Source organism: Staurois parvus, unplaced genomic scaffold, assembly GCF_062004578.1.
Source record: "Staurois parvus isolate SC_StPar_1 unplaced genomic scaffold, SC_StPar_1.0 ptg000670l, whole genome shotgun sequence".
Taxonomy (NCBI): Eukaryota; Metazoa; Chordata; class Amphibia; order Anura; family Ranidae; genus Staurois; species Staurois parvus.
In genome coordinates this window covers 2,505,162-2,517,931 of record NW_028318466.1, presented here as the reverse complement: position 1 = coordinate 2,517,931, position 12,770 = coordinate 2,505,162, and the positions used below count along the sequence as shown (strand labels likewise).

The window sequence follows — 12,770 nt, the reverse complement described above, 5'->3', positions numbered from 1 at the left end:
CTGCTTTGTTACAAAACTGAGGTATGCTGGGAGAGAGAGGGGTTACCTAGCGAGCTTGAATCACACAGTGGAATGTAGTCCTTCCAGCTTCCAGGCTGGAGTGGTTGTTTCTGGAGATACTATTCAGCAAGTTGAACTTCAGAGTCCATACTATTGGGACCAAAAGTGCAGTTAGACCAAAACATTGTATAATGTGAGGTCACACTGTTGGAGGTGAGCAGATATATGGTGGAGGATAGTTCGCACCTGCATCTTGTGATAGCTGCACATGGTGGTCGTAATTAGAGATGAGCGAATTATTCAAAAATTCGATTCGGCCGATTCGCCGAATTTCAGGAAGAAATTTGATTCGATGCGAATTAATTCGCTACGAAGTTAACTTATAAAAAGGGTTTCTAGGCTTCAGAGAGCCTTTAAATTAGTGCAGAACACTGTACCTTTAATTTAAATGCCCTTGGAGATGAGGAAGGAGAAGGAGAAGGATGAGAAGAAGGAGAAGGATGAGAAGAAGGAGAAGGAGAAGGATGAGAAGAAGGAGAAGGATGAGAAGAAAGAGAAGGATGAGAAGAAGGAGAAGGAGAAGGATGAGAAGAAGGAGAAGGAGAAGGATGAGAAGAAGGAGAAGGAGAAGGATGAGAAGAAGGAGAAGGAGAAGGATGAGAAGAAGGAGAAGGAGAAGGATGAGAAGAAGGAGAAGGATGAGAAGAAGGAGAAGGAGAAGGATGAGAAGAAGGAGAAGGATGAGAAGAAGGAGAAGGATGAGAAGAAGGAGAAGGATGAGAAGAAGGAGAAGGATGAGAAGAAGGATGAGAAGAAGGATGAGAAGAAGGAGAAGGAGAAGGATGAGAAGAAGGAGAAGGATGAGAAGAAGGAGAAGGAGAAGGATGAGAAGAAGGAGAAGGATGAGAAGAAGGAGAAGGATGAGAAGAAGGAGAAGGAGAAGGATGAGAAGAAGGAGAAGGATGAGAAGAAGGAGAAGGATGAGAAGAAGGATGAGAAGAAGGAGAAGGATGAGAAGGAGGATGAGAAGAAGGAGAAGGATGAGAAGAAGGAGAAGGATGAGAAGAAGGATGAGAAGAAGGAGAAGGATGAGAAGAAGGATGAGAAGAAGGAGAAGGATGAGAAGAAGGAGAAGGAGAAGGATGAGAAGAAGGAGAAGGATGAGAAGAAGGAGAAGGAGAAGGATGAGAAGGAGAAGGAGAAGGATGAGAAGAAGGAGAAGGAGAAGGATGAGAAGAAGGAGAAGGATGAGAAGAAGGAGAAGGATGAGAAGAAGGATGAGAAGAAGGATGAGAAGAAGGATGAGAAGAAGGAGAAGGATGAGAAGAAGGATGAGAAGAAGGAGAAGGATGAGAAGAAGAAGGATGAGAAGAAGGAGAAGGATGAGAAGAAGAAGAAGGATGAGAAGAAGGAGAAGGATGAGAAGAAGGAGAAGGATGAGAAGAAGGAGAAGGATGAGAAGAAGAAGAAGGATGAGAAGAAGAAGAAGGATGAGAAGAAGAAGAAGGATGAGAAGAAGAAGAAAGATGAGAAGAAGGAGAATTCCAAGCCGGCAAAAAGTGTATCTGCAGAGCTCCGCTATTTCTTAGCGGAGCTCTGCAGATACACTTAGCGGAGCTCTGCAGATACACTTTTTGCCGGCTTGGAATTCATCTTATTTTCATCCTACTTCTTCTTCTTCATCCTCATCCTCATCCTCTTCTTCTTCTTCTGAGGATGAGGATGAAGAAGAAGAAGAAGAAGTAGGATGAAAATAAGAAGAATTCCAAGCCGGCAAAAAGTGTATCTGCAGAGCTCCGCTAAGTGTATCTGCAGAGCTCCGCTATTTCTGACAGTTTTGTGACATTCCCTCCATACAGCGGTTGAAACATTGTATCTATTTGTTTCCATAAATGGTTCCATTTATGGAAACAAATAGATACAATGTTTCAACCGCTGTATGGAGTGAATGTCACAGAACTGTCAGAAATAGCCTATTTCTGACAGTTCTGTGACATTCACTCCATACAGCGGTTTCAAAAACATTCACTCCATACAGCTCCTCTTCATCACTCCTCTTCATCTGAGGATGAGGATGAGGATGAAGAAGAAGAAGAAGAAGAAGAAGAAGTAGGATGAAAATAAGAAGAATTCCAAGCCGGCAAAAAGTGTATCTGCAGAGCTCCTCTAAGTGTATCTGCAGAATAGAGGAGCTCTGCAGATACACTTTTTGCCGGCTTGGAATTATTCTTATTTTCATCCTACTTCTTCTTCTTCTTCATCCTCATCCTCAGAAGAAGAAGAAGAGGATGAGGATGAAGAGGAAGAAGAAGAAGAAGAAGAAGGAGGATGAAAATAAGAAGAATTCCAAGCCGGCAAAAAGTGTATCTGCAGAGCTCCTCTATTCTGCAGATACACTTAGAGGAGCTCTGCAGATACACTTTTTGCCAGCTTGGAATTCTTCTTATTTTTATCCTAATTCTTCTTCTTCTTCTTCCTCATCCTCTTCTTCTTCTTCTGAGGATGAGGATGAAGAAGTAGGATGAAAATAAGAATAATTCCAAGCCGGCAAAAAGTGTATCTGCAGAGCTCCTCTAAGTGTATCTGCAGAATAGAGGAGCTCTGCAGATACACTTTTTGCCGGCTTGGAATTATTCTTATTTTCATCCTACTTCTTCTTCTTCTTCTTCTTCCTCATCCTCAGAAGAAGAAGAAGAGGATGAGGATGAAGAGGAAGAAGAAGAAGAAGTAGGATGAAAATAAGAAGAATTTCAAGCCGGCAAAAAGTGTATCTGCAGAGCTCCTCTATTCTGCAGATACACTTAGAGGAGCTCTGCAGATACACTTTTTGCCGGCTTGGAATTATTCTTATTTTCATCCTACTTCTTCTTCTTCTTCATCCTCATCCTCTTCTTCTTCTTCTGAGGATGAGGATGAGGATGAAGAAGAAGAAGAAGTAGGATGAAAATAAGATGAATTCCAAGCCGGCAAAAAGTGTATCTGCAGAGCTCCTCTAAGTGTATCTGCAGAATAGAGGAGCTCTGCAGATACACTTTTGCCGGCTTGGAATTATTCTTATTTTCATCCTACTTCTTCTTCTTCTTCTTCTTCTTCTTCATCCTCATCCTCAGAAGAAGAAGAAGAGGATGAGGATGAGGATGAAGAGGAAGAAGAAGAAGAAGAAGAAGAAGTAGGATGAAAATAAGAATAATTCCAAACCGGCAAAAAGTGTATCTGCAGAGTTCCTCTATTTCTGACAGTTCTCTGACAGCTCCTTCACATGTACAGCGGTTGAAACATCTGTTTCCGAATAAAAACATCTGTATCCTAAATGGAAACAAATAGATACAATGTTTCAACCACTGTACATGTGAAGGAACTGTCAGAGAACTGTCAGAAATAGCGGAGCTCTCTGCAGGGACACTTTTGCCGGCTGATCGGGAAAAATCCGAAGTAGGCAAATATTCGGATTCGACGCGAATCGAATTTTTCCTGAAATTCGTATCGAATTCCACTTCGCCTGGTTCGATTCGCTCATCTCTAGTCGTAATCTCAAGGATTGTCCACAGAAGAACACTACTTGTTTGGACTTGTTTGGACTTTTGAGTTTAAATTTTATATAAATTTTTTATTCACTTTCTGTGTTTTTGGTTTTTTATAGTTTTACTTTATATGGATTTTGTATTTTTGATTATGTACCGCAACACTTTTTTCACATACATACCAATTCACTATTTAGCCTATTGAGACATAGGTTGTGTACACTAGTGGCTACCGCATTTATACAATTATATATTATTGTTTTTTGTGACTATAGTAAGCGCTTAAGTTATATTTATATTTTTCATTATCGTAAGTGTAGAGAATTGTTAAAACCCTATCAGTTTTTTTTTGTCATCTGTGTTCCACTTGGGGAAATTTCCAGTCATTTTCTTCCCTGTACACACAACATGAAGTGAGAATAAATCTCTCCAAAACTAAAACTGAATTCCAGGAATTCAGACACATTGCAATATACTGGCTTACTATGAGTAAAATCGAATGAGGTGCCTGTCATTGGATTTATCTCTTTTATATACAGCAGATGGTTTTATGGAGCTCTGGGTAGTGAAGCTGTCACATACTACTGGAGCTCCAACACTTCTTGTTCTTTCTGTGCCCCTCTTGCCCATTCACAAAATCCTTTATGTTATGTGAACCCTTTTACAGAATACAAAGCCTTCTGTGAATAGGCAGCAGATGGGAGGGGTGGGCAGAGCTGCTGTATGGAGAAGACAGCATCTCTCCTTTCAGAGTCCAAGGAGTGTGTACTCTGGAGCTATCATAAAACTGTCAGATGTAAAGGAGATGACATGCACCTCGTTGGACTTACCCTCAGTGTGCCTGTACATATTACAAAGTGGCTGGATTCCTGGAGGTTAAAAGTTTGTATTTACCTAGATTTTCTGCCTCGGTGACAAATGTCACAATGACTGAGAAAGTAAATCTCCCTAGGGGGCTAGGACAACAGTAAAACCTGAGAGAGGCTCTAATCCTCTTATTCTATCCCAAACTGAAATAACTGGGCATTAGTATCTTTTATTACTAATACCTTGCTCGGGAACCTAACATCAAGTTAATTTTTCTCAAAATCTTCTGGCTGAATCATATTTTGGTGTTACATTCTTTTTACTGAACAGAAATGTATGGAGACATTATCACAAGCTGGATATCACTGAAAGCACTATGAGGCCAATTTTATAAAAAGATTATTAGTAAATAGTTTTAAAAGGTAATTAGTTTTACCTTCAAATATTTCACAGTATGTTGCCACTAACATTACTCTACACTGCAGGGTTTGCAGAGGTTTAAACACACCCTGGTGAATTCAATAAAGCTTTAAAAATAATGTTCTGGTGGTATTTCCCATTAAAACTAATTGTACATAATTCAGGCAAACATTTTGGTAACATTCTTGAAACATTGTGAAAATCCAGGTAGTTCTTACTACTGCCACTTTAATAACCCATTGCTAGGACTGCAATAGATTCTAAAAGAATTGCTGCCAGCTGACATGTTAACAGACTGGCATAATTAAGACTGGCTCAGAATTGGAATACAGAGGTATGCCAGTGTTCAGAGCGGGGCATATATGTGCTGGGAAGCTGTCATGGATGTATCACCTTCCTGCACAGGACTCTATCCTCATTTAGCTTTTGGCTAGGAGGTTCCCAGGCAGAAAGATAAATATAAACAAAGGAGCCAAGAATACTGGTAATGTCATTACCCAAATTTGGCAATGCCCCTGCTTGGGGAATGACAAGCTCACATAGGAGGAGGACCTGATGAGGAACTAGTCCTCACAGCTGTAGAGTCTATTGGGTGGGCAGACTGGAAATTGAGAAGCTAGTTCCCCATCAGGTCTGCTTTGCCATTTGATTGACAGCAGCCAGCAGTGGGTGGATTTGAAATCCACTGTTGGACTGAATAATGGCACTGATTAGATGGACCTGAGGAGGAACTAGTATCAGGCTGCACCCATCCATCTATCAAACTCCTTGGCAATACATCCGTCTGTGAGATGGACACAGTGGCTGAGGAAAGAGCTCACTGAGGAACTAACGTTTTGTATGGACACTCCAACCTCAGTGTCAGCCTCTCACAGATTCATGTACCTGTTTCTTACAGGTACATAAATCTGGCACAAGTAAAGACAACTTTGATGTAGGGGTCTGAGCAGGGTCTGACTGATCATTGGGAAACTCGGGCACTGCCTGAGGGCCTGGGGTCAGTAGGGGGCCCCATGAGATATCCCTGGTACCTTTTTCATAGGCTTTTTTGAGTTTGGGCAAGGACACAGGGGCCCCATGATCCCCTATTGCCCGGGGGCCCCATGAGTTGTCAGTCCGCCCCTGGGTTTGAGTGAATTCTAAAGAGTGTCTCTTTATAAATTCCCTCCACTATTTTTTGTAAATGGGCTCAAATCTTTTAACTGTGGAGAGAAAGAAAGTGCATTAAAACCTCCTTTATGGGCACCACAAGTCAATGCATCCTGAAGAAGTTAGTCTTTGATGGAGAACGTACTCCTTAATTTCCAGTTCCAGAAAAATATGATTTTTTTTAAATGGATAGAGCGAGAAAGGGTTAGAGGTTTCTATCACCCTATGTGTTACTGCTGGAAAGATTTCCCCTCACTTCCTGGAGGATTACAGGTAGTAATTGCAAATCTCTATAATGGGGACAAAGACAAAAACTAAAACACATTTTTAGTAGTGAAGCCACTATTTTGTTTGACACAAATTTAGTAGTATTTAAAAAAAGTGTGGGAGATACAACATCATATGCAGAAGTAACGTTTGTTATTTTTTTTCAGTATGTAAGGAAGCAAACATTGCTGACATTGTATTCCTTGTGGATGGATCATGGAGCATTGGAACAGAAAACTTTAAAAGCATGCAAAACTTTTTGTACACCTTGATAAATGGCTTCGATGTTGGTCAAGATAAGATCAGAATTGGCCTTATCCAATACAGTGATGAGCCTCGTACAGAATTTTATTTAAACTCTTATGATAAGAAAGATGACATATTACAGTATGTAGAGACCTTGAAGTATAAAGGCGGGGGCACAAAAACGGGTGAAAGTCTTCAGTTTATGTTGGATAATCACTTCACGCAAAATGCCGGTGGAAGAGCTCTCAATGGAGTACCTCAACTAGCCGTTGTTATAACTGATGGACAATCTCAAGATAATATTAAAGAGCCATCCAAGAAAGTAAAGGAGGCAGGCATCACTCTATATGCTATTGGTATAAAGGATGCCCTCTTGACAGAGCTTAATGAAATAGCCAGCGATCCTGATGAGAAACATGTTTACAATGTGGCTGACTTCACAGCCTTACAGGGCATTTCCCAGAACATGCTTCAGGTTCTGTGCACTACGGTAGAAGAAGTCACCAGGCAGATTGGTCAGATTGCCCAAGGTAAATTATTATTCAGTCTTGTCATCTTTCTCTTCATCTCAATCTTAAGCCTGCAGGTTGAAATTCTAGACACAGAATGCAATGAACTTTCATTATACCCGTCTGTTCTCCATGATTATAAACATCTGTAAGGAAATTGGAGAAGCTGAACCATCTGGGGAAAAAAAGAATTGCTTTCAATTGTGCCACATCCTTTCACTTTAGTAAAGTGAAATAGAAACTAGAACTAGCAGAGTAACATAGAAATTAAAAAATATTTTTGGAGATCACACAAAGCATCACCATTTTTATATATCCTTATTGTTTTTATTATACCTTTTATATGGAAAGTGCCTCAAGGTAATGCTGCCAGAACTTAACATATGGCAGTCAGCTAGCACTGATGGCATTAGCGTATTCTAAAAAAAATCTTTACGCATAATAAATATACAAATCTATACCTCATCAGAGTTATATGGCATATTTCCTCTAGATCTGTGTAGCAATCCAGCATCCAATATTGCTTGTAATAATGACCAGTCGCTGCTCTCGTTCTCTCTGATTGTATAGGGTGCCTGGTCCTGTATCTCTCCCCTCTAGTTTCCTGTGGGCTGCCAGTAGCAAGTAGACTATTTGTATTTGCACAAGCTCTGTACAAGGCAATATCTGAGTTTGCAAAGGCATATGACCGACAAAAGTGGATTTACTTTCTTTGAAGTTAACAAGCAGTATAGATAAATATGTTTGCATGCACCTTTAACTCTTAAATGATTCCCTAAAGTATAACTGCGCTGCTTACTGTATCTAGCAATAGTGACCAATTGTATTTTATTAATACATTATACTTCCTCTTTTTCAGGTTGTAGAAATGCCAATCAGGCAGATATTGTTTTCCTTGTAGAGAGTTCCACGCGAATTGGGGATTCGGCTTTCCAAAAAGTGAAGGACTTCCTCTATGGATTTGTATCCAGTCTCGATGTCGGCATCAGCAAAGTTCGCATTGGGCTTGCCCAGTACAGTGATGAGACTAATACAGTCTTTTTACTTAATGATTATTCCACGAAAAGTGAAATTCTGGAGAGAATTCAAAGCTTATCATATATAAGGGGCACTGCCTACACTGGAAGGGCTCTAGAAATAGTCAACAACAGTTTATTTACTGAATCAGCAGGCAGCAGAGCCACAGACAACATTGCTCAAATTCTTGTTGTAGTTACTGATGGCAAATCAGCTGATGAGGTGAAACAGCCAGCTAGAGAATTAAAATCTAGAGGCATATCTGTTTATGTTACTGGTCATAACATTAAAGACATTGCTGAGTTGCAGGAGGTGGCTAGTAGGCCAAGTAGAAAGTTTATTTACCCTCAAGAGAGTTTTGATGCTGCAGAAGATGTAACTAAAAGACTCCTGAATAATGTATGTTCCAACATTGGTGCAAAAATTCAAGGTAAGCAATTTGTCTGCTATCTGGCATGTGGTTAGAAACATTGTATTGTCAGTCCTCATGCACACTGGGCGTTTTTACAGCGGCTGTTTTTGGCTTTTGACTTTTTTTCTTTTTTTATACAGCTAGTAAACCCCCAGCATGTTATCCTATGTGTTCATGCACACATAGACTGTAATCAGCATTTTTTGGCTGGGACGTTTTTTGGCTGGAAAAAACCCCACGACTAGTGGGTTTCTAGAGGAGTTTTTTAGCTGTAAATGCGGTAAAAGTTTTCTTTTGGTCACAAAAATGCAAATGTGGAAAAACGCCGATAATCGAGGCAAAACTCCACTAAACGCTAATGCAAAAAGGCTAAAAAAGCTGAAAAACTCACGTTTGTAATGTCACTATACACAGCTAATGTTACCAGCATTATCAAAACGTACAGTGTGCATGAGGGTTAATAGTTTGCCAATTCAGGAATGTAATTTTCCTTTAGAAAGGTCCAATACACGTACTTTTCATATGTGTATGTTTTTTTTACCCTGGAAGACACTAGAAATGACCAATAGATTGTAAAACAGGTTACTCTGTGAATGTCCTAGTTCAGCTGATTTAGATGAGGACTAAATGTCCGGTGGTCATCTGCTCCTGTCCTAATTAATCTTGCTGGCTAGCTCAGGAATGTGCGTACATAAAGAAACTCACACTGACACGTTTGGTCTGTGAAAACTTCTCTAATTTATTGAAATGAAAAAGTGAGTTTATATATGCAAAATTATGTGAACATCACGTGAGAACCGCATAAGCTTTATATTAGTCCTTGATTGGTCACTCTGCACGAAAACAACCTTCTTCAGAGTTTAGGCGTGATCTTGGCCAATGTGTTATCTATAGAAAAAAAAACATTCCTTTGTCTTCAAGTTCACTCGAAGGGAGGGGTTGGTGAGCAGACATTTCTTGAGCAAAGAGGACTACAAAGATCAGCAGACAACAAATATACACACAACACATATATATATTCATACAAAGCATTTAGCAATATAAAAATATAAAGGTATAAAAGTAAATATATATAGAAAAAAATTATATATTCAACAAGAAACCAAATAGGCATTTTACCATATCCATCACACACTTACATACTGTAAAATTCCATGAACATCTGTCTCTGGGTTGCTTCTACTCAAGCAGGGTACATGTGCCAGTCTCTTTGAAAATGAAGTGCACAGAGAGTGAGAAAGGAAGGTGAGGAGACAGAGTATAATTGAAAATTTTCTGCTCAACACATTCTCCACTTTTCTGTATAAATATACCATACTGTCTATTCCCTTGATTTATGCTCTGCGGCTACCCCATAAGATAGTGGTGCTCAAGCTGTGGCCCTCAACCTCAAACCAGGAAGCCCACTTCTATTATATCCTGCTGATTTGGTGCGCTTTCTGAAAGCGCACCAAAGCTCTTGATATAATAGAAATCTATAGTAAAGCACAGTTAACTCGCAGTTGCACTGCTCTGCGCCTGCAGTGCGGGTAAAAAGCAGAGCATCAGTGTGAACATAGCCTTATAGGGGGCTCAAGACAGTAAGGGCTTGTTTACATTTGTGGTTTGGGGGGCATTAAAACCCTATAGTTGATATCTGTTTTTCCTACACTCCCCAACCACTGGTGTAGCATCAGGGGTGGCAATGACTACCCCACCCCATGCTCCAGGAGGCGCATGCGGCCTCCCTGCCACATTGTTTTACACTTGAACAGGAGGGACAGTGGGAGCAGCATATGCAGGAATCGATCCCCTCCATTTTCCTCCTGCAACTGCTGAAATCTAGTTTCTCTTCCTCCCACTGCCATTCAGTGGCTGCAGGAGGAAAATGTTTATTATGGTATTCAAAATAAAAAAATCGAAATTCTGAACCATTTTATTTCACTGTCGCCTGCAATCAGTTAACAAATCACTTAAACGGCCCTCGCTCTTTAAGAGGTCGAGCACCCTTTCCTTAAGACTACAACTCTTTAGATATCCAGTTTGTAGTGTGTCTTGATCATATCCCTCCAAGACAGGAGAGCTGAGAGAGTTTTTCTGTGAATTTCTCCCTTAGCCCTTACTCACCACCTCTCTAGTGGGCGACAGCCACAGATGCTTCTTCAGGGCTGATTACCTTCAGCAACCCAGCATCCTCCATAGCCTCTCAGAAAGCAAGACTTCTGCATCATAGAATCCCCAAGAGCTAAGCCCACACCACCCACCTAGGGTCTAAGCCCAGGGAGAAAATACCATGCGGCAGGTCAAACTCCTGTTGATTGGTAGAGTTGTGAAGCATTCATAGCGCACATTGTTAGCCCCTCTGACACAGACTGTTGGAGTATGTTCAACTGTGTCTGGCAGACACAGCAGAATAACCTGTGCTAGGCAGACTTAATATCAGAAAAAATATTGGCTGGATGCAGCCCAGCTGCTCCCTTCAGATCTCACAGAAATATAAAAGCTATTACCAAAAAAACTGCAAGATCCCTACCAGGGGTGGACTAACAACTCATGGGACCCCCGTGCAATAGGGGATCATGGGGCTTCTGTGTCCTTGCCCAAACTCAAAAAAGCCTATGAAAAAGGTACCAGGGGCATCTCATGGGGCCCCCTACTGACCCTGGGCCCTCGTGCAGTGCCCGAGTTTCCAAATGGTCAGTCCGCCCCTGATCCCTACACATAACTAGTGGGTAGAATTTTGTGGAATATGTTGAATTTTGTTGGATATTCAGTAGGAAGTGACTTAACAACCTACAAATATTACACTAAACATTCCCTAGCAATTCATTTCTTTAAACAAGATAATGCACATGTGTAGAATATTTACCATTCAGGCAAAAACCATACATATACCAATGTGAATAAAGCCAATAAAAAAAGAGCAACTATTCAAAATGCCTAGACAAAAATTTATTACACATAATGACTGTACACAACTGCACAAGTTCTCTTAAAAATAAGATGTTTATGTAGCTGGCAAGGCATATCCTTAAATTAGTTTGAAACTAAGATCATCAACCCTAGCCAAGGTAATAAATGCAATGAAAATGGTAGAAAGTTTATCTATTAATTTTCTATACAAATCACCATTTTTTATGTTAACACATATAAATAGGTCTCCAGATGGAAATACATGTATATAGAAAATATTTTTCATCCAAAGGCAATTTACATTTCTAGGTTTTTTGACAATTTCCTCTGGTGTATTGTGCTGGGGAAATATACGATTATGGGGGCATATACGATTATGAAAATTACACACAAAAAAATTATTAAGCTAATGACCAAAGACCAATGACCAAAGAGGGTCATTGTATAAGTAGGTAATAGAGCGCTGGGAACATATAAGTGAAGCAGCTAGCATAAAAGGTAACCTTGGGACCCAGATAGAAACATAGAAATAAAATATGCAGCGCTTTTAAAATTGAACAAGCAGAAAATCAGAACATGAACAGCATAACTGCATGACAAACTCAGTCCATATTGCATGGTGCGATAAAGTGATAGGTGCAATTGTCCCAATAATCCATGTTCAGAGAAATTCGTGACTCTTGTGATCTCGTGATTTGTACAAAAAATGCACTAACCAGATAGCGCAATAAATGCGCATGGAGCAATTAAGACCCGCTCCTGGTGCTCTGGACTTGTAATATTAGGAGGATGTCATCTGCAGGTTTGGCCACCAGATGTCATCAATCCAGGGCACACTCCCTCTGAGGAAGTGTTTTCACACGAAACGCGTTAGGGAGGTGCCCCTGACCTTTGTATCCATACCACAAGGCCATCCTGACTGACGCCCTGGTGGCCAGACTTTGCTTTGATGTAAGTTTTTTCCTTCAATTGTACTTGGTGTAAGTTTTACCTATTAAAGACATACTACACTATCAGAGGCTTCTCTGGGTCTCATCTATTGTATGGGAGCCCGTTTTTGAAGGTTACGCCTGTTTGGGAATGATGTATGATCACCCCCTCCCCCGCTGATGATCTCTCTGGTGGATGACTTACCAATATACCTGGATTGATGACATCTGGTGGCCAAACCTGCAGATGACATCCTCCTAATATTACAAGTCCAGAGCACCAGGAGCGGGTCTTAATTGCTCCATGCGCATTTATTGCGCTATCTGGTTAGTGCATTTTTTGTACAAATCACGAGATCACAAGAGTCACGAATTTCTCTGAACATGGATTATTGGGACAATTGCACCTATCACTTTATCGCACCATGCAATATGGACTGAGTTTGTCATGCAGTTATGCTGTTCATGTTCTGATTTTCTGCTTGTTCAATTTTAAAAGAGGGTCATTATAAGCAATGACTAACTGAAGCTGCATTGGGTATAAATATATTTTATACCACTCAACAATACATATACAACATACGTATATGGAAACATCCTC

General features: G+C 40.4%; 1 protein-coding gene across 1 annotated transcript in view; it reads left to right on the top strand.

Moving 5' to 3' along the window:
• LOC149447777 (collagen alpha-4(VI) chain-like) overlaps positions 1-12,770 on the top strand; it is a 194,016-nt gene that overhangs the window by 5,942 nt on the left and 175,304 nt on the right. Inside the window, exons 2-3 of the mRNA XM_089652063.1 lie at positions 6,332-6,940; positions 7,779-8,366. Coding sequence (XP_089508189.1) covers positions 6,332-6,940; positions 7,779-8,366 — 1,197 coding nt within the window. The remainder of the gene's footprint in view (positions 1-6,331; positions 6,941-7,778; positions 8,367-12,770) is intronic.